At 36.9% G+C, this 21,128-nt stretch overlaps 4 protein-coding genes across 7 annotated transcripts; 2 read left to right on the top strand and 2 right to left on the bottom strand.

The window, feature by feature from the left end:
* Nucleotides 1-12: 12 nt before the first annotated feature.
* On the bottom strand, nucleotides 13-2,053 carry LOC141840259 (uncharacterized). Its single transcript, XM_074728191.1, has 2 exons — nucleotides 1,599-2,053; nucleotides 13-477 (listed from the first exon to the last, which is right to left on the bottom strand). Exons 1-2 carry the CDS (start codon nucleotides 1,834-1,836, stop codon nucleotides 164-166), a joined length of 552 nt encoding a protein of 183 aa, XP_074584292.1. The 5' UTR covers nucleotides 1,837-2,053; the 3' UTR covers nucleotides 13-163.
* LOC141840258 ((+)-neomenthol dehydrogenase-like) lies at nucleotides 2,053-4,902 on the bottom strand. 4 transcript variants are annotated; one of them, XM_074728186.1, is made up of 5 exons: nucleotides 4,822-4,902; nucleotides 4,505-4,748; nucleotides 3,117-3,182; nucleotides 2,677-2,859; nucleotides 2,053-2,590 (listed from the first exon to the last, which is right to left on the bottom strand). In XM_074728186.1, the coding sequence occupies exons 1-5, from the start codon at nucleotides 4,854-4,856 to the stop codon at nucleotides 2,207-2,209; spliced, it is 912 nt and encodes a 303-aa protein (XP_074584287.1). In that variant the 5' UTR covers nucleotides 4,857-4,902; the 3' UTR covers nucleotides 2,053-2,206. The 4 variants fall into 4 exon arrangements, with proteins under 4 accessions (XP_074584287.1, XP_074584288.1, XP_074584290.1 ...); XM_074728187.1 differs by having other exon boundaries at nucleotides 2,677-2,853; XM_074728189.1 differs by having other exon boundaries at nucleotides 3,141-3,182.
* A 2,852-nt stretch (nucleotides 4,903-7,754) lies between these two features.
* LOC141840257 (DEAD-box ATP-dependent RNA helicase 6-like) lies at nucleotides 7,755-15,672 on the top strand. Its single transcript, XM_074728185.1, has 11 exons — nucleotides 7,755-7,805; nucleotides 8,032-8,291; nucleotides 10,662-10,722; nucleotides 11,444-11,678; nucleotides 12,072-12,310; nucleotides 12,521-12,772; nucleotides 12,852-13,032; nucleotides 13,822-13,910; nucleotides 14,293-14,366; nucleotides 14,448-14,595; nucleotides 15,275-15,672. The coding sequence occupies exons 2-10, from the start codon at nucleotides 8,035-8,037 to the stop codon at nucleotides 14,524-14,526; spliced, it is 1,467 nt and encodes a 488-aa protein (XP_074584286.1). The 5' UTR covers nucleotides 7,755-7,805; nucleotides 8,032-8,034; the 3' UTR covers nucleotides 14,527-14,595; nucleotides 15,275-15,672.
* Nucleotides 15,673-17,586: 1,914 nt separating this feature from the next.
* Nucleotides 17,587-21,063, top strand: LOC141841656 (E3 ubiquitin-protein ligase RMA2-like). The gene is made up of 2 exons (XM_074729839.1): nucleotides 17,587-17,681; nucleotides 20,114-21,063. The coding sequence occupies exon 2, from the start codon at nucleotides 20,155-20,157 to the stop codon at nucleotides 20,785-20,787; it is 633 nt and encodes a 210-aa protein (XP_074585940.1). The 5' UTR covers nucleotides 17,587-17,681; nucleotides 20,114-20,154; the 3' UTR covers nucleotides 20,788-21,063.
* The last annotated feature ends 65 nt before the right edge of the window (nucleotides 21,064-21,128 follow it).

Below are 21,128 nucleotides of genomic sequence, written 5' to 3'. Positions count from 1 at the left end.
GGAACAAGAACATTACAAAGCAGAGATTTAGATATCAGCAAATGCTTCTTACAGCATTGAGCAATATAACTTGGTTGAAGGGTAAGAGCACAATATATACAGCACAGAGAGCTGCATGCAAAAATATTCAATGAAACTCAGAAAAAGACTCCTTGAACTAATTTCAGATGAACTTTTCGATAGATGTGGCCAGAGTAGATTCCGGCACAGCTCCAATCACAGTATCCTTCTTCTCTCCACTTTTGAAGATCATTACAGTTGGGATGCTGCGAATCCCGTATTGATTAGCTATTTCAGAGTTTTCATCAGTGTTGAGCTTATAGCATTTCAGCTTGCCTTCATAAACCTTTGCTAATTTGGCAACCGTTGGCTCGATCATTCGGCACGGTCCGCACCAAGGTGCCCAAAAGTCGACCAGGACTGGAACGTCTGAACCCAGAACGAGTGTCTGCCATGTATCTTTAGATACATCTGCCACTGCAATGTTATAAAAAGGGTGCTTGGTAATAGATAAAATTCGCAAACATTATCCATGGTAAAAAGAAAAAATTGTCAAGGGCTGAAATATAAGAGCTAGAAACGAATCAAGATGAGTTGTAAACTGAGTTCTTACCAATTCAACAAATCTACAAATTTAGCACGACAGTGGTCTAAAATAAATGATAATTCGCATGGGCATAAATTTGTGCACGAGTTGGCAATGATCAAAAACCATTACAAAGGTTTTATATAATCGGAGCAATACCCTGCTAATGAGGAATTCTGTGTTTGGATCACCATAATAAAAGATATCCAGTATACCAAAATACTCTTCTCTAGCCGTCAAGTTGTTTCACAAACTAACTAGATAAGCAACAATTTGCATCAAATTTTTCAGAAGTTAACCTAGATGATATCAACACACTTAAAGATGACGACAAACTATCAAGGTATGAAATTGGCATATGTCAGTCCAAGTTGTTCCACCAAACAGAAAGGTAAACAAATATTTTGTATCAAAATCGTATCAACTTCAACTTGGAGCATAGATGCAAAGACAGTAAAACATATCAACTTATAATTACATAAGGAGAAGCTGTCAAGAATGAGAAATTGGCCAATTTTCAATCCATCAAGTTGTTTAGGTTAAAGAGATCTTTCTGAAAAGAAGTGCCTGAACTAGAAAGTATTCATCACCAGGGGGCCGATATGGGTATTTGCTTTAGTTATGAAGTATGAGTTAAGACCAAGAAAGCACCTAAAGATCTTAACCAAATGGTGTGGCATCTTAGTGACGCTTCTCAGTAAGGAGTCAGAGAAGAAGGCAGGAAGCTTCTGCCACGTTCATCGTCCTCTTCATTCAAGATACGACTTGTGGGAAGCACAAGCAACTGACGAAGAGTACATTACTTCCAACTGCTTCAATCCTCTACTTCAGCTTATATCAATTTGGTCATCGAGTTCGAGTATAGACTAGCAAAAACCTTGCTCAAGTTGAACAAACGAAGATCCAAAACATGAACTCGATAAAACCCCTCACAGCTAAAAAAGAGCTAAACGTTCCAACCCACGACGCCGTAATCCAAACCCTAGACGAGAAACGGGAAGGAAAGCATTACGCTGGACGGCGGTCTCCTGCGCCTCACAGACGACTGCCGCGGCGGCCCTCCTCGCGACCATCCTCGATCCGGACGCGGCGGCCCTCAGGGGAAGCGACGCGCATCTCAGTCCGCGGAACCGGGGGATGAGCCCCGACCCACGGCCACCTGCGAGTGGGAAAAGCGCGGCGGCGGCCCTCGGCGCGGCGGTGGGAAGGGGGGAGGGGACGACCAGCGACTCGAGGACTGTGGCGGCCATGGGATGAGGTTCGAGGGCGCGGTCGAGGCGGAGCAGCAGCCGAAAAATGGGCAGGGAGAGCAATCTGAGGCGGACGCAGAGGGATAGACTGGCGGATGGAAACGCGCGGACAAAATGAATGGACGCAGTTTTGCCATCGAAACGAGTGGCGGAGATTGAATCTGGAGAACAACCAAACGAAAAGATAAGGGGAAATTTATCAGAAATAACAATATTTGTAAATTAATTTGCCAATGTAAAATATATAATAACTAAGCAATCAAGGTACATTTGTTCTTACAGAGAAAACAAGAGTTTTGAGCAAGCTATTCTTGTAAAATGTGACAAAAAAAAAGTAGATAAAAGAAAATTTTAAATTTAATAGATCGTTTCATTCAAAGGAGGAAACTTCTTTCAGATCATAAAAAAGCCCTGAGGGGCTTCCATCAGGGAGCATGGCCAGATGCACAGGTCCCTCAGCTCCTACTTCAACAGGCAAAACTCCAAGGTTCCAGTTTAGATCTGTCTTAACAAAACCAGGATTAACACAATTGATGCAGAATCTTGGATGCCTCTTTGCGAGGATTCTTGTGTAAGCACTCAAAGCAACTTTAGTGACTTTGTATGCCATCATGTTTCTAGTTGGCCAGACGTTTTGGTCCAACTTCCCTTCCTTGAAATCATTCAAGAAGGCCTGCAACAGTCGATCCAATCTATCTTCTGAAAGAGTATCCACATTCCTTAGCTCTTCTTTGATTCTTTCGCTGCGGATATACTGACATGGGGAAGAACAATACAGAAGAATTAAGTTGCAGATTGGAGAAGGAAAAAAGATTGTAAATTTCAAAATGGACATTGTACCTGCAGTTTCCCATAGAGTGAGGACACATTCACTATCCTTGGTGATTGGGATGACTGAAGCAGAGGGATTAATGCCTCTGTCACTCTCTTTGGACCATAAAAGTTTGTGTTGATGCATTCTTCGGCTAATTCATAAGTCTCTACGATTGCATTTGCCAGGCCTGATGAACTAACTGGCTGCATCTATAACATTTTCCTTAGAGAAAGAATCACACACAACAAACCACTTTCTATAATGTCTATTTCTTCTCTGTGTTCAATCTAGGGATTTTATTTCCCTTTCCATTGGAAGACTGAAATTGGTCTTTTGTGTTTGAAGGGTTATATTTCTATAATGAATTTGGGAAATAAAAAATAAAATATGTAACATAGTCATCATTGTGTTCCAGTAGTTTACATGCTTTAGGTGCCTTAAGTCTCAAGGAATTTATTTGGCTTACCGCTTGCTTGGAGGAATCCAGTACCTGAGTATTCAGTGCTACTCCACCAATCGCTGCATTATTCACCTGGAAAAAACAATGTCACCAAGATGGTTAAAGAGGAGATGTGAAATTCCACACTTCCAATTTTCATGTTTTCCAAACAGTATTCTTTCAGTAGTGCGGTGAATTCTTCCCTTGGACATGGCATTATTTGGCCATCTTCAAACACTAGACTCTAGACAGTAAAGAGTCAGCCTTAGACAGCTTTGATAGATGAATCCCACATTCTTATACTGTTTTTCTTTGCTTGAATCCCACTGATGGCCTGGTCCTTCTTCCCATGGGGCAGACCTCCAAAAACGCAAAGTTTATCTCGAGGTAATACTTCCTCGTCAGCTATCACTGGAGAAATGGAGGCTGATGGGGTGATAGATAACGTTCCCCTAATCTGGACTTTAACTCCTAAGCATATGCGGATCCTTGGGAGCTTAGCACTCCAGTAGACGACTTTGATTGGTCTACTAAGCTGTCCATTTCTACTGATCCTTGGGAGCCCTACTTATTGCCCTCTCAGACAACTCCCTACTTGCTATTTACAACAGCCTTCAATGTTGCCCAAGTCTTCAGAGCCAAAAATTGTGGCTTGAGCATCCCTAGTTCACGAGTTTCTACGAACACAGTTAGGTGCAAATGTTGCATCCTGGTGGAGGAGCTAAAATGTCTATAGGGCTAACTCAAAGATTCAATACCTGCAACTCTATCAACAAATACTACTTGTAAAATTGTATGACAGAAATGAAGCTGAGAGAAAGAAGCTCATAACTCTATAAACAGAACTTGACAGTAACTGCCATGTTGTAGCAATTTACTAGAAGCAAAGGACCAATTACAAATGGCTTAGCGGACGTGATGCAAAGACCAAAGATTTTTTCTTCATATAGTTGCTAACAAAGTGAGAAGGAATGCAATTCATACTGCAATATTGAGCACTACTTCCTATCTTACACTATAAGTTGCTATTAGGATGTTCTAACGTAAGTCCTATCCTCATATCACCTTTTCTAATATCCACTGGTAAAGATGAAAAAATAACTCTGAAGCAAATTGATATGGCTACTTCCTGGGTTTGTCATGGAGGATGTGACAACGCTGAGCTAATAAGGTCCAACTACATATATCAATGCTAACAAAATCCTTGATGATTATTGTACCAAATATACAGTCTAAAATCCTGGCCAATCAGTGGAAGCGTGGGTGTCTCTGCTAATGAGCATGGAAACCCCTAATCATTCTGATAACACAGATAATTAAAATTGCAGATGATGAGCAAAGAGTTAGGATGTTAATTTACAGTGTTAGATAAATCTCGTAACATACAGCAAAACAGTTCTTCTTCTTCTTCTTACCAGTATATCCAGCTTTCCAAATCGGGTATGGATGAAATCCCCCAAAGAAGCGACACTAGCAGATTCATTGACATCCAGTTGATGGAAAACCACATCGGCAGCGCCCGAGGCCTCGAGCTTGCGGACGGCCGCGAGACCCCTCTCCTCGTCTCTGGATGTTAGCACCACCGTGACTCCTCTGGCGGAGAGCTGCCTACATATTTCGAGCCCGATTCCTTTGTTGGCCCCCGTCACCACTGCAACCCTGCCGGAGAAAGAAGTAGGGAAGTGAGATCCAAAGCAAGGATCGAATGGGATTGCAAGGGAGCGATTCAAACTTTTGAGAGGTTGCGTTGTCGATCGCTTCTTCCATCTCGCAACGGGGTCGCTCGTCGTCGGAGACGACGAGGCGAGTAGCAGAAATGGTTGACCTTGTTGAATTTTTAATTCGAATAAATAAATTTCACCAAATTTGTAATATTTAAAAAAACGATTCAAATTCAGATAACCAAAATTTTGACGATTTATTTTTACAAAATCAAAATTTAAAGTTTATATTAAATTATTATATATTCGAAATTGACCAATAATTATATAAATATAGAATTATAATAATATTTTAAAAATTATTATTTAAAAAGAGATTGAACATCTATCAAGTAATAAGAGAACGAAAATGCCTCACTAATATAGTGTTAATAAAGTATTTAAGGATATGATTGAGTTAGTTGAGTAGATTTTGTTGAAGTCGACAAAGGTCAAATTTCAATAAAATCAAGATAATATCCTCTTTCATAGTGATCATATATAATTGTGAAATTGCTCAATTTACCTTCTCATATATCATATTCTACCTTGAAGTTAATAACGTATTTAAAGAAACAATAAATTTTTGAATATGGTATTTTAAACATAGCTATAATCGTGAGATTGATAATACAACTTTTCATTCTATTAATACTACATATTTTTAAATACATTTTAATTCATAAGCATAAACTAATAACGTAACTTTAATGGTAAAAATAAAATTTTTCATCCATATTAATACCATAGAAAATTTATTTTAATTCATATAAATTTTTAATGTTCGAATATGGTATTTTAAACATCGATTTTTAAATGCATTTTAATATATCATAAACTTTAATGCTCGAATTATTATTATTAAATGGTAAAACACAGATTCCTAATATATTGAATAACTTTAATGGTAAAAAATATCATATGTTACAAATGAGGGTGAGGTTGCATACACTCTATAAATTAGGATTGCAATATATTCATTCACTCACTTTAGGCTGAAATACACTAAAGGTTAACCCTTTGCAATTAATAATCAGTTATTTTTTTACTAGTTTTTAGGAGGTTGTATATTTTTTTACAATAAACTATCATGTACCTTGTGGGGAGACTTTGTCAATGACATCATGGCAGACATGGAATCTGAAATATATTATTTTAATGTGATACATTATGATTTATTTAAATATTTATGTTTTGATAGGTTCAAGATTCGAGCTCAAGTTTTAGACAATATTGGAAATGCTCTTTTCCTGCTTTGTCAATGACATCATGGATAGAAATATATTATTTTAATGTGATACATTATGATTTATTTAAATATTTATGTTTTGATAGGTTCAAGAGTGTGTATTGGAAATGCTCTTTTCCTCTTTGGATAGAGAGTGTGTTGAGCTTATTGGAAAAACAGCCTTCGATTTAAGGGCCGAAATAAAAAATCAGGTTTTCCATTATCGGTTGTAAATGTTTTTTTCTGAATTTTTGTTTAGGTAACATATAAAAAATCACATAATATTTCAGGATATCCACTTCAATAGAAATGCCAAAAGAATTTGATGATTTAGCTGATCGGAAGGTTCTCTTCAAAGTTCAAGTTAGGCAGGATCAAATTCGTGGATTTAATGGGACTTACACTGTCATCAAATTGACAACGGACCATGATATTATTGAAAAATACTGTGGTGATTTTTTTGAAAGTCAGGTGGATAATATTTTTTTATTTATATATTTTTTTTTAATTTTCACCCATGCTTTCTTATCATTGTTAGTTTATATAGGAATCTGATGTATTTTCAAAATTGAACAATGCTGAAAAGGCAGACATGGAAGAGGTAAAAATCATGATTTTAAGATCTTTATGAAATAGTATTAGATTGAATTTGCTTTTTCTAGGTTATTTCTTCTGAAGATGAAGTCTCAACTACTCTAAAATCAACAAGTACGACTATGATTTCAAAAGACGTTCTGAATGATACTTCATTGAAGAGAGCACTAATTGATGAGTTCTCATCTACTGCACCAGATAAAAAATTGAAGACAGTTATCAAACAAGAGAAAGATTGATATATTAAAGTTTATATTATTGTAAGTTTTTTTAGGTATTAAGGTCATTGACATATGAAACATTTATCTTGGTTTTAATTATGGGAGTTTCTAGAATTTAAATGTTATTGATATCGTTAAACTTAATTTATGCGGTATTTTAATTTTGAATTGAGTATTTTATCTGAAATTATTGTTTTTTTATTTATTATCTTCTTATCATCAATCATTTTTTAAATTAAAAATATACTTTACTACGTATCGGTTGAATATTTAATAAAAAATTAGATAAACTCGGGCCAAATCATATATGGTTACGACCAACTTAACAAACTCTATTTTGACATATTAGAAAATAATACTAAAACTTAAATTTACAATAAAGCCAACTTAAGAACAAAAAATATTAAATACAGTTACAATGCAAATTAATAAAGAACCCCGTTTTTAGTCATGGTCAGTTGTATGTCGTTGTATCCAGAGTTACGAATCCTATTGGTCTAAAAATTTTGATATGTGATAGTGACAGCAAACAGAAAAATTCAACAACAAACGTTGTATTTAAGGAAGTTTTTCAAAATTTATAAATTTTTTTTCTAATTGTACAATTTAACTTATTTGTATTTTAATAAATTATTCAAACACTCATACTTACTAATTTTAATTGTTAATTATATAAAATAACATCCCGTGCATTGCACGGGTGAAATACTAGTTTATTTAATAGACAATTAATTAAATTATAAAATATAAAAGAAATAAATTTAAATTTTAAATAAAATGAACATTTTAAAGATTGGCTGACTTTTTAATGTGAATAAATGATAAGGAAATTAAGGGTCATTTATGTAAAAGGGCATATGTGTCATCCGCTTGTCTCCATTCTGGAAGACCTGCCTCGCCTTCTCCTTCGCGGCCTCGTCCTCAGTTCGATTCGAGAGGGATCGAGAGGAAGAGAGATCACTCGGTTAACGTAGTAAACCCTCGATCTGGAAGCTATTCTTCGTTCGATTTCTGCAATATCAGATAACTTCCTCCCTTTTCGCGCTTTTTTGGGAAGTTCCTCGATCACAAAACCCTAGATTTAGTCGTTGCTTTCCGGTTTTTAAGTGTATTGTTCATCTCTCGATTTTTAAGGAGAGATCTTTCGTTGGTTTTCCTTTGATTCGTCCGTCGTCGCGCGGGAGGATTGCTTTGTGTAGAAGATGAATCCTCGTGGTAGATTTCCTCCGCCTGGGATGGGGAACGGCCGAGGAGGTAGCGGAAGTGCAAACCCTGGTTACTATCCGAGGAATCTTCAGCAGCAGCAGTACGTGCTGCGGAGCCAAGCGCACGGGCAGCCGGGTCCGCAGTTCCAGCACCAATATCAGCAGCAACAGTGGTCGAGGAGGAACCCTATGGGGGGTGACTCCGGTGCTCGGGAACCAGCGCAATCTGTTCAATCCGAGGCTATTGATTCTAGGTAAACTAGAAAACGAGCATTTATGCTTTCGATTATTTTTTCTGCAATGTTGCCTGTTTTAACACTTGCAACTCTTTGGAGAACTAGTTAAATCAGTTAGAGTTACTTCTTTTAGTTCAGTAATTGCTTCCACTAATGATAAGCATATATGCCAGCTATTGGTTTTGGTGATTTTCTTTGATACTTGGTTGTAATTTATGCATGTGGCATATGATAATCTTTTGTTTCTATTTGTGTTTGGATATCTTGGAAAGTGTCTGCCACATGTTTATTCAGTTATCCTGGAGGTTGTACCTTCTCGAGTTGGTAGGGTTAGTGTGAACAGTTCATGAAATTACTAAACTGGGATCATTGATCAATTCTTATATGATTTGAAAAAAAAAATTATCTTTTTCTGGATAATTGGTACATCTGCCTCAGGCCTTATGCAATTGATATGATCACATATAGTCTATAACACTACATAGTTGATTGAAAGGACCCAACAAAGTGTGAAAGCTAGGATTTTTTAGCAAAGGTATTCCTATTTAACGAGCATATAACTTCATGTATATCACATTTGATGCTCCAAAATTAGTAATTGACAACCCTTGTATCTTTCTATAAATATTCAGGAGTGGAACAGGGAGTAAAGGTCAAAATTCTAAAATTATAGAGGCAATGTACTGTGGAAGATCAAAATTTTTGAAGAGTGGAACAAGGAGCAAGAAAAAATAGATGTTTCTTGTAACCTATTTCTTTTACCTCCTATTAGTGGCTAATCTCGTTTCTAGAGAGCTAAGAGTGCCTGAAACATTCTTCTTTATGTCTAGAAGCTCCTTTTCATTTCTCCCCTTATTCATATTGCATTTTCCCTTGTTTTCGAATGCTCCATTAGTGGCAAAGCTTGATTCTAGAGAACTAAGAGAAACCAACAAATTCTTCTATATCTCTAGATTCATTTTTCTCCCCTTATAATATTATATTTTTCCTTTGTTTCAATGTTTTTTTTTCTGTGTTTTGGTTTTCAGTTTGTTGAACTTTGAAATCAAACTTCTTCCTAGCCAACATAATCAAATTGCTTTAGATTTGTTATACTTAAAATTCAGTGCTAATTGATTAATCTGTAATACTACATTTATTTGCCTACTATATTTGAAAATTGAAAGCAAATGAAATATTTCCATGTAGTTTGCTAACATTAGCAATGACTTGCCTAAAGACATTAGTTATTGAGTTGTTTGTTATATGGTCTAAAATATTGTACTGCATTGGACAACACGGTGAGAGCGTACAATTTTTGTAATTTATGGGAATTTGATATTGATCGACATGGATAATCTCTCCTATGTTGTCTGGATTGATTGTGCTAATGGATGTTGACATTTGAACACTTTTTGGCACGTGTCAAAAAATGAATTCAAGTGATATTTTTTTCTTTATCTTGTTTCTGCAGAATTCAAATATCATTTAAAAAGTAAAGAATTTAAGTGGAAGCATATTGGTAGGAATAAAATTTATATGAGTTCATCTAGATTTGCATTTAAGTACAATGAGTAAGAATCATTTAAAAAGCAAATGAATTGATATTTTCCCTTCACGATCCACTTATTTTTTCAACATACTTAAAAATAATAGAATTACATTACACTAAACTAAGTATTTTGGTTTTACTAAATGATCCAATATTGACAATCCTATTTGCAATTTTCTAAAACTAGAATGAAGTTCCCAGTATCATCTTCAAGCTGGGTTAGCCCCAACCATTTGCAGTTGGGTACATTGATGAGAAAGATTATTTCCTTACTGCACTGACGTTTTGAAAATTTTATTTTATATGGACAAGGACAGTTGGCCTTGACTACATTTTGAGAATTGTGAGTTTAAGTGAAGTTAAATATGCACTTTATTTTCAATTTTAGCTAAACAAGCAGGCCTGATTTGCCATTTTTTCTATTTGAGATATGGAAAGTTGTGCTGAGATCATTAGCAACTTCCATATTTAAGGAAACTAAATATGCACATTCATGACTTAACTAATCAAAACATGATGATATGCTAATTGAATCTCATTTGATCTGATAAGCTCTCTAAATTTTTCGGCACCTTATTTTAACTTATGAGCATAATGCTAGAACATTCTAAGAAACATAAACATCATTATCATGCCATATTTGTCCCAATTATTTGTGATTGTCTAGAGGATCATTTGTAGTTTATTTTGGTAAGTTATAGTGACTATGATCTTCTATGTAGTTGTGGTATCATATAGTTAAGATTTTTTTTTTTTTTTACTTATTCAGTTCAGTTAGGAAAGTCATTGTGTCACAACATCATTTCAACACGTATATTCTTTACCTTTTAAATTAATTTTATCATTGTTGATTTCAGTTCCCAAGACTGGAAGGCACAATTGAACATACCACCTTCTGATACACGCTACAAGACAGAGGTAAAGTTTATGTTCTTCTATCTGTGTGACTAGGCTAAAGGAATAACATACCGGAAGTTGGTGTCCATGTTGATTTCTAGTAATGAATACAACGAATTGCTACTATGGTTTAACAAAGTTGAATAGGTATGGATAGTGGAGCTAGTATCTTTGCTCGGTATCTTCAAGCGTTGCCAAGTTAGTATGATAGTATCCATATTGTAATTCTAGGTGCGGCAAGACTATCTGCGTGCTTTTGACACCTGGAGAACTCACAAGAAAAGCCAGCTTGATCTTGTGTTTTGGTGGAGCAGCCAATTGCTGGAACACCTCATGCTAATGGATCTCCAGTTATTTCAAATATATAAACATAAGTAATTATCTAAACAAGTCAAAGATTATGTATTACATATTAGATATATTTCTGTGCGTATATTTATGTTAAGTACTACATATGTAGAATCTATACATTCTTTTCCTCCCAGATGTAACATATTGCTGAATGCATGATTAAAATGTATGATATTCTCTATTCTGCCAGTATATGATATTCAGCACCTTCCTATAATTTTCAAAGAAACTCCTCCATCTTGTTTGTTGGAATAGTTTGACTGCCCCCATGTCCTCTTCTGTCAATGAAGTAGACCATGAACTATACATTATGTTATCTTTTGGTTGGAAAATCTTTGCTTCTATAAGACTATATCTATGTTAGCAATAATTGTGGGTATATAATTGCCAGGATGTAACTGCAACTAAAGGGAACGAGTTTGAGGACTATTTTCTGAAGCGAGAACTTCTTATGGGCATATACGAGAAGGGTTTTGAAAGACCTTCACCTATTCAAGAAGAAAGCATTCCTATTGCACTCACTGGCAGCGACATTCTTGCTAGAGCTAAAAATGGGACAGGAAAGACTGCTGCATTTTGTATTCCTGCGCTTGAAAAAATTGACCAAGATCTTAATGCAATTCAAGGTCATACTTTTTTTTCCACTGTAGTAATTGTAACTGCAATTGGTTTATATTTTGGCTCAGATATGAGCATTTGTAGTTGTGAACATTAGTCTTCTCCTTGCTCATTTTTCTTACTAGGTGCATGTTCATATTTTCTATGTTCTCATTAACATCATAGTTTTAAAGTCGTTATGTATTCTTTATGCTGTCCACCATTTTTGTTATGTTGTTGTGCATTATCTATGCTTTATGTACTGTGCGAGACATTGTTGGCACATAAAGGAAATAAAATGCATCACACAGTCACCTATATATCTCATTAATACCATGAAGCCTTTCATGTACTATATGCTAATGTTAATTGTTTAGTCTGAATGTTTTTTCATCCAATAATTGACAATTTTTGTTATTCAGTTGTGATATTGGTTCCCACTAGAGAATTAGCTCTTCAGACATCACAAGTTTGTAAGGAACTTGGAAAGCATTTGAAGATTCAAATTATGGTTACTACTGGCGGGACTAGCCTGAAGGATGACATTATGCGTTTATATCAACCTGTCCAATTGCTGGTTGGAACTCCTGGTCGAATACTTGATCTTACAAAAAAAGGGGTCTGTGTCTTGAAGGACTGCTCAATGCTTATCATGGATGAGGTAATGTTTTGAAGTTTGATCTTGCTTTATTAGATTAATTGAGGAATTTTGATTGTTTGAAGATATTATTTTGTTCTATATTCCCTTATCCTTAATGAATATGCTATATTTCTCAGACATCTTTCTGGTCAGTTTCTTGCAATAGCAAATTTGGATTTTCCCTGTTCATTCCCTTTTCTTATCGGCAAGTTCAAATTTCTTATCTTACAGGCTGACAAGCTTCTTTCTCCAGAGTTTCTGCCATCAATAGAGCAGGTTATTCAGTTTCTTCCTGCTAATAGGCAGATTTTAATGTTTTCAGCGACATTTCCTGTAACTGTTAAGGATTTTAAGGACAGATACCTTCCAAAACCATATATTATCAATCTCATGGATGAACTCACACTGAAGGGAATAACACAATACTATGCTTTTGTTGAAGAGAGGCAGAAGGTTCACTGCCTCAATACCCTTTTTTCGAAGGTTTATCCTTATTTGGACTATTTTGTAGTTTCAAAATGTTCCTTATACTTTGAATGACGGGTTTATCTGTTTTTAACAGCTTCAAATTAATCAATCTATTATTTTCTGTAACTCTGTTAACCGGGTGGAGCTTCTAGCAAAGAAAATTACTGAGCTGGGTTATTCTTGCTTCTATATTCATGCTAAAATGTTGCAAGATCACAGAAATCGTGTTTTCCATGACTTCCGCAATGGTGCATGCAGGAATCTTGTTTGCACAGGTATGGTAATGTTTTACCTTGAGTTGCCTTTTGTTTTTGTTTGGAATCAAGCATGTTCATTGCTATGATCATATCAGCTAGTATCTCTAAGTTTTAGGCAATTCCATGCACAACCAGTGAGATTTTTGGCTTTATAATTTCTGCATTGGTCATAGTTGAAGCATGTTATCTGGAGTGATGCACACATGATTTCAAGATCTAGACAAGGGGGAGCAAGAAAAGTACCACCTTGGTTGAAAAAAAGAAGTTTAATGGGAGTGGAAGGAAATTAGGGGGAGCCTTCTTCTAACTGTGTTTTGTCCAATATCATGTCTTGCTTTGCCAAGTTTAATGCCTTATCCTCATTTGTTGTCTTCTTCTTGAGAAAGTTGTGGTTCAATTATGTTGAGGTGGGAATCTAAAGTGATATGGTTTAAAATAGTTTTACAAATTCTTTAAAAGGTAATTTTTTTTTTGAAGTAGTCAAGAGTAAGTAGTAAAATTTATAGCGGTATGTGTTTAGCAAGAAATTAGGAGAGAGATCGTAATTTCTTGTCTATTTTGTAGGTGAATAGATTAATATTGTGCCTTAAAAAAGACCCTAACTCCTTTCTGCATCATAAAGATTCATACACTGTGTGAAATGTTTTATTGATTATTGGAAAACATGCTAATATTTGACTGGAAAACTAGATTGAGCATATTTCCCAAAATGCTAGTCCATACTGAGAAGTTGGACTAATTTTTCATGTTCAGTATCTTGTTCTGAATATGCTTGTCTCTTTTGACATGTTTTGGCTGCTGTTGCAGATCTCTTTACAAGGGGAATTGACATTCAAGCCGTTAATGTTGTCATTAACTTTGATTTCCCAAAGAATGCTGAAACATATCTTCACAGAGTATGATCTTGATACTGTGTTTATATTAGTTAACTATAAATGCCACCAATTCGTTGAGAGATATTATAGGGAACATGAACTACTTGTCATTTATTTATTGATTCATCTGAAAACATAAATAAATTACAGACGAGCTATCAATCTAAGATGGCATTATTATGTGGCCTATTTTAAAAAAAAAAAATTAAAGAGAATCACATTTGGCCATAATTTTCTCCAAAAATATGAGGCCCCAAGTTAGACATTCATGTTTGAAGTTGCCCATCCCTCCAAATTCTGAAATTGATTCATCATCAAAGCGGTCATGCTACTTGACTGTCTACACAAGTTTTTCTTTTGTACTGGAATATGTTCTGCCAGGCTAACGGTTGGGTGATGTCAGGTTGGGCGTTCGGGAAGGTTTGGTCACCTTGGTTTAGCTGTCAATCTTATCACCTATGAGGACCGATTTAACTTGTATGGTCATTTGTCAATGCACAAGTTCTAATGCATTATTTCCATTTTATTTTCATGACATGAAAATCAATCTGACTACAGGCATCGGATTGAACAAGAACTTGGAACAGAAATAAAACAGATTCCTCCACAGATTGATCAGGCTATATACTGCCGGTGATCTGCAACTTATGACTGACATTTTCACAGTGAATAATTAGAGAGCTACCTGTATACATTGGCACATCAAGTATGGAACTCTAACTCTGATATTTCCTCATTCAGATCAAATTAGTGTAGAAGACATGTGTCATATGGCTTTCTCCCAAAATAACGTGATGCAAGATGATATGATCCCACTAAAACTTTACAAAAGAATGATGAAAATTTTATTTAAAATTATTGAAAGTCATTTTTAAACTAGCATGCCTGTTTGTGTTACTTCCGTGCTATTGCATTCACGTCCCACTACTTCCATGTAATCATATTTTACCTTTAGCAAACTTCATATCTAAAGGCTATTTAGAGGAGCATGTATGTTTGTGGTCGTTGATAGTTAAAAACTATCTTGCCAGTGAAAGATGCAACTTCTACATCATTGGCTTATTCTATTTCAGTAAATTTCATTTATGTATTGTCAAACATAAAGATGCTTTACTTTCCAGAACTGGTTAATTATGAATCTTTCTTGGATTCCATTTTTCAGTTTTGCATTGCATTCCCTAGGTCTATCCTATTTCCCACTAGTCCTAGTTATGCTATATATGAAGGTGCAACACAATTCTTAGTTTCGTGAACAAGTGAGATGATGATTAAAAAAAATTGTCAAAATTCTGTATTGATTAGTCGCTTTTTGATGAATTTTGCATTTAACTTTGATAACTTCGTCTTCATGCCCACTTTACCTGACCCATTCTTTGCACACACAGGGTTTCTTTTGTCACCTTGTATTGCTGCCCTAGTTGAATCTGATGGCTAAATGGCGCGATACTATGCCCACGTCGTAGTTTTGGCTATTTGGCAACTTTGATCATTGTCATTATTAACTTAATATGTTGTTGTATTCAGAAATAGATTCTCTTAGCTCACAGTTTAGGAAAAGGCTTTAAACTGTTGTGCATATACTGGCAAAGAGTTGATCGTCGCGTCATGTTATCTATCAAAAATGCATACAGTTAAAGACTGCCAAGATGTGGATTGAATGGTTAGTGTGTTAAATCCTGAATACCGAAATACTAGAATATTATCTTGCTTTGTAGGATTATGACATAAACCCTTGTTTGAGCCTGTTTTTGTTTTGTATTTGTATGTCGTGTATATTGTTTTACTGTGTTTTTTCTTCTGCTGCTGCTGATAGGTTAATTGCTTTTTTTTGTCGAATATTTCAAGGAATTGCTTGCTGGGGCCAGGGGCACAAAAATAGGTTAAAGCTGTCGTGCTCAAATAATTGAATGGTCTTTTTTGTTGTTTTCTAAATTGATTCGACGTGAAAATTCAGATGTCACAATTGGTTTCACATTTTATACAAGTTCAAATTTGGGTTAGAATCGAGTTTTTTTGGAGTTTGAACTCGTGATTTTGTATATAAGCTAGGACGGTCAGATTTTTGGGCTGTTGTTTTTGTAAGTTCTAGCAAAGGATATGCTGCATCTCTATTTCGCCCCGGGCTATAAAATAGATGTGGACGTTAGCTTATGTCTGATTTGGTTCGGTCGAGTAGAGTTGTGTTATGCTAAGCACAGCCTGCAGCGTTGACACTTGCTTTGCAGGAAATTATAGAATTTTGAAAAACATGTGAATTCGATCGAATACATTAATCGATGAGTACATAAACCGCTCTCAAACAACCATCGTATGAATAGTGAAAGTTACAAAGTTGATTACAATGTATAACTGAATTGATTACGATGCAGTAAATTTATAGAAGAGGAAAAGATTTGAAGAAATCAGATAATATTTTTTTATATTATGATCAATTATAATTTTTCAATGATTTACTTTCTCATATATGATCATGAAATAGATATCATGGCGACCGCGGGCTTGCTCACATGGTTAGCGCAGGGCAGTACATTGAGACTTTTCGATCCCTCCCATGATGAGAAAAAAGTCAAAATGGCCGTCCGTGATTTACTCCCTCTAGACACTTGTGGGGCCGGGATCAAGGTGGCAGATCCACCTTTTTGCTTACATTGAAATAGATATCATGAAGTCAAGAAGTGAAAGTTATAAAGTTGTACAAAGTAGTTCTTTCTAGCTTCTTGGTAAGTTTTTAAGGATACTTTCACCTGTGTATAAAGAAGAGAACAGCAGATCATTAATAGAGGATAAAATGTCTTTTTCTTCAACAGTGTTGTTTGATATTGCTTGGATCCCGTTAGGTGCCGCCGAGTACTTGTGAGACCTCCAGGTTTTTCGGTTGAAATGGGAGAACATCCTGTTCAACTGGAAAAACACTGTCTGATAGATTTTACATATGCCTCAGATCTAAACCTCCATTCAGATCTCTCTTCGTGGAGAAGTGCTACAATCTGCGAGCAATATTAAACTATAACCAACCGCATCAAACCAAGAGGAACAAAAACTAGAAGCCGTGGACTAGAACGTGGAATCCAGATCCATTCTTCTACGAGAAAGAAGCGAATTAAAGAAAAAACAACAAAGAAATCTCAACGGGACAAGGGGGAAAAAAAAGACAATAATAAAGATTCGTCTCACCTCGGTGTCAAATCTTTGCTTCCTAGGGCTACTACGAAGGGATCCTGTGGTCGATAGATATACCGTCTAAGGGCACCTCGAGATCGAGGAAGCGGAATTAGAAGGGGGAGAAATTGGAAGCGGCTTAGGGTTCCGATCCAGCATCGGGAAGAAGAGTAGTCGATGTTCAAGAATCGATACCGCATTCTCCGTCTGCCCTCTTCTCCGCTGAAGCTAGCCATCGCCGAAGCCGCCGCCGTCTTCCGCTTTCCCGTTGACAGTGGCGGGTTTGCGCGCTTCGTTGCAGTGGAACGGGATTTTATAGCCACCGCCGGATGTGTCAACGGGCGGTACCAGGTAAGGCACGCCGATCAAAGGCCCAACTCGGCCCGGCCCGATAAATGTATTTATTTAATATATATAATTTTTTTAAAAAAATAAAACCCTTAATTAATCCGTTATCTTTATCGTTATTATCGTGTGTAAAGCGGAGCTGGCGAAGAACTCGGCCCACATCCTCTCAACCACTTCTCCGTCTCTTCCATTCGCCGCTTCGTTCATCGCCGAATTTCGAACCCTTTTCCTTCCTGTTATCCCCGCACTGTCAGCTCATCTGGGAAATCGAGGAGGAAGAACAAGGTCAGGGATTTCGCATACCCTTGATGGGAAAAAAATTTCCCAAATTTGAACTCTTTCGTCATTTTTCTCGTTGGGTTTCTTATGATGAAGTTATCTTGTTCTTAATACATGGATTGATTTCTTCGAGGCGACTGCCATGTTTTCGTCTGGGGATGGGGATTGCATTTTTCCTCTGGGGTGCTTAGATTGTTTCTTATTTCAAAAGAATGACAAAGTTAATATTTCAGTATCTCGATTAGTAAATTAAGAGATGAAAATGAATTCAAATCCAAGTGGTGGAAGTCAGCTTTGGTTTCCCATTTTGTCTTTCAGATCTTCATTTACGGTGGAGAGCTGCTTTATTGGTTTAGGTGATAGAGACTTTGATATGATCCAGAAACAAATTTATTCAAATTAATCTGTCCAGTTGAAATTATCTTCCTTGAATGAGTCATTTAATTATAATAAATTACTTTGTCTAGAGTTAGTTATTCTTTAATTTACTATTAGATATTAAACCTTATCTTTTCATTGTTGATAAGACATCTTTTCAATGCCTATATCATGTAGTCCAGCGATCAATCAATGAATTAATTTAGTAAGTGAATAAATTAAAGACCTTTAGCTATTGGAGATCGTTGCTTTCAAAATGATCACCCCCTTTTATCTGATTTCCTAGATGTGTCTGATGGCAAATTTGCATGAAGAATTTCAGCTCAATAATATTCACAGTTGACTATATACTTCCTGCATGCTTCAATCTAGATAAGTTTATAGTTTTTAGATTTATATCTAAGAATTTTCTTCATTGATGTTGCCAATTTTCAACTCTTCGATTTGTTTTATTAATCTGTCCTTGAGTGATACAGTATTCTACTCATTTTAAACTAAGTTGCTATCAGAGCTAAAAATTGAGGAAAGTTACCATTGTTCATTTCCCTTGACTAAACGTAACTTCTTTGGATTTTTCTTTACTAATTTATTTGCCTTAAAGTGAGGAAAGTAGAAACAACTGTTTTCATCACCTTGATCTGTGTTAACAACGATGCATTACTTGTTATTATCTCCTGCACATCAACTTCTCATCTTCCTTGTTCTCATTAGCATCTTTGTTAAACATGATGCTGAGGTCTGATAAACTGATCAGTTCTTATGCTTGATCAGGATTGTTTGGTGAAACAGTTTGATAAACTGAAACTTTAAGAATCTCACACTCTTCACAATTTGTCTTCCTATTATGCAATACTAATTTATTATATTTGAGTGTATTGGTAAAATCTACTTTACGAACCAAAAAAATAGTGGGTTTCACTTTCCTGATAGCATGCCCTCCTCATGTTTGCGTGTATTAGTATCGTCTAGGCTAATTTCAGCACAATTTGATCCAAAATATTGTTTCTCAAGCATATTTGTGGTGAAACAACTGACAAAGAATAATGGTTTGGTATAACAAACGGGAGTGGATCCAAAAAGACTATTCGGATGACCAGGACTTGGAATTTTTAGCAGGGTCCCAAGTTAGGCATTCGCCCTTTGTAAAAAGAATCTATTCCTTTTTGTCCCTACTTTGATGGCACAAAGCACTGGCTTGCTTGGATTGTAGCCTGTCTAGTTCTTGTTCTTGTGGGTGGTAGTCCTGCTTTTGCAGTCCACTGGATAGAGTTGAATAGATGGCGTTTTTTTTAACAATCTATCTCCTTATATAGGCCATTGAACATTGCATAAGTTAAGCTCTCCTACCTTTCTAATAGCCTTTCCCATCACTCCAACTTGCCCTCATCAGCCTTATCCCTTCTCCTGACAATGGTGTCTCTTTTAAATTTTGTCCTCGTGCAGGTCCCTCTCACCCATTATTTTGCCAATGTAATGTCATTTTCTCAAAAATCTAGCTGTTTCATGCTGTGAGAAACCCCCATTTTGTTTGACTCTTATCTTGGTTTCTAGTGCTGGACATGGTTTGATTATCAGTTCGGTAAGAAATTCAAATTAAGTACAAATCAAATTTGGGTTAACTCAGTTTGAAACTATATATATATATATATACTGAAGTTGAGGTAATTCTTTTACCTAGCTTGTAAATCAAAATCAAATTGATAAACTAATAAATCCATAAAGTGATTTATTTATTTGGTGGGTCTGATTTATAGATTTTGAGTTATAAATGCTTACCCCACTTCTTTCATTATTGCCTGATAACTGAGCATCTTCTTGGTCTTATCATTGTTCCATATGTTTCAGCTAGATTTCTTTAAGCTAGAAATAGAAGAAATTAGATTTATGTGACAGTTCTTGTTCATCTTTTTTGAGTTTTATTGATGTTAAAATGTCCTTGTAGTATATTTTTTTAATTATTATTTTGCAATCAAAATGACATTTTGATAGCAAAAATGAGAAAATTAGGGAGTAGTTGATAATTTTCCATAAATTTGAGATTGAGAGATCATACTCTTCAGGTGTCAGTGAACAAGTGAATTGTGGTCATTGGGAGCAAAAGATGGAGCCCGAACGCGCAGCAGAGAAGCAGCAGGGCGACGACACCGGCACCGACGCTGCCGCCTCGAGTGGCGGTTGCTTCGACTGCAACATCTGCCTCGACTTCGCCACCGACCCGGTGGTGACCCTCTGCGGCCACCTCTACTGCTGGCCCTGCATCTACCAGTGGCTGCGGCAGGACGACGGCGCCGCCCCGCGGCTGTGCCCGGTGTGCAAGGCCGCGCTCCTCCCGCGGAGCTTCGTCCCGCTCTACGGCCGCGGCAGCGACGCGCCCGGCGCCGCTCACCCGAGCCCGCCACCAAACGACGTGCCCCGCCGGCCCTCCTTCCGTCACGAGGCCACGGCCGTCGGACAACTGCCAACACCTTCTCTTCTGATCCAGGAGCAGCAGCAGCAGCAGCAGCGCCGTCTTCCGTCTCCGACGCCGCCGCGGGCGATGCACTCGACGTCGGTGGAGGTGCTGTGGGGGATGGCGGTGGCGGTGCTGCCGTGGGTGTGTCGTCCGGGCTACGAGAGCCCGTACGGCGGCGGGAGCGCGAGGGCGAGGAGGCGGGAGTTGGCGGTGGAGCGGACGCTGCACCATATTTGGGTCTTCCTCTTCTGCTGCGTCATGCTGTGCCTGTTCTTGTTCTGAGAGCACATCAACCCTCCAATTTGCTGAAGCTTTGTACAATGACAATATAAAGCAAGTTGGATCTATATCTTCATCTTGATGCATCAAATTTCATGTTCTTGATCCATTACTAGCCGATTCAACCAACACCACGTAGAGATGACGGGTGGGTTTAGACAGAATGCCTGGCTCGATCGAATCGCGTCACGCCTGACATAGATTCAGCATGATCTGTGGACTGCTCGCTTGCTTGAAGATTGATCTGCTTCTCTGGCTTGTTTAGTTCATCTGATTGTTTTGAACCTCAACAGTGCCCGGGCTGATTGAAAACCCCAGACTGATCGAAAGCCTCCGGGCTGATT

Source organism: Curcuma longa, chromosome 11, assembly GCF_044706935.1.
Source record: "Curcuma longa cultivar G26 ecotype Majalengka, Jawa Barat chromosome 11, ITB_CL_G26_1.1, whole genome shotgun sequence".
Classification (NCBI taxonomy): Eukaryota; Viridiplantae; Streptophyta; class Magnoliopsida; order Zingiberales; family Zingiberaceae; genus Curcuma; species Curcuma longa.
The sequence above is the reverse complement of the archived record's forward strand: the minus strand, read 5'-3'. Positions and strand labels throughout refer to the sequence as shown.

Coding starts and splice junctions, on each gene's coding strand:
- LOC141841656 (XM_074729839.1), top strand. CDS start 20,155: ATGGAGCCCGAACGCGCAGCAGAGAAGCAGCAGGGCGACGACACCGGC.
- LOC141840257 (XM_074728185.1), top strand. CDS start 8,035: ATGAATCCTCGTGGTAGATTTCCTCCGCCTGGGATGGGGAACGGCCGA. Junction 11,679..12,071: donor AGATCTTAATGCAATTCAAG/GTCATACTTTTT, acceptor TTTGTTATTCAG/TTGTGATATTGGTTCCCACT. Junction 14,367..14,447: donor TATGAGGACCGATTTAACTT/GTATGGTCATTT, acceptor ATCTGACTACAG/GCATCGGATTGAACAAGAAC.
- LOC141840258 (XM_074728186.1), bottom strand. CDS start 4,856: ATGGAAGAAGCGATCGACAACGCAACCTCTCAAAA. Junction 4,749..4,821: donor GACAACGCAACCTCTCAAAA/GTTTGAATCGCT, acceptor TTTCTCCGGCAG/GGTTGCAGTGGTGACGGGGG. Junction 2,860..3,116: donor TGGATTCCTCCAAGCAAGCG/GTAAGCCAAATA, acceptor AAAATGTTATAG/ATGCAGCCAGTTAGTTCATC.
- LOC141840259 (XM_074728191.1), bottom strand. CDS start 1,836: ATGGCCGCCACAGTCCTCGAGTCGCTGGTCGTCCCCTCCCCCCTTCCC. Junction 478..1,598: donor GCAGGAGACCGCCGTCCAGC/GTAATGCTTTCC, acceptor ATAACATTGCAG/TGGCAGATGTATCTAAAGAT.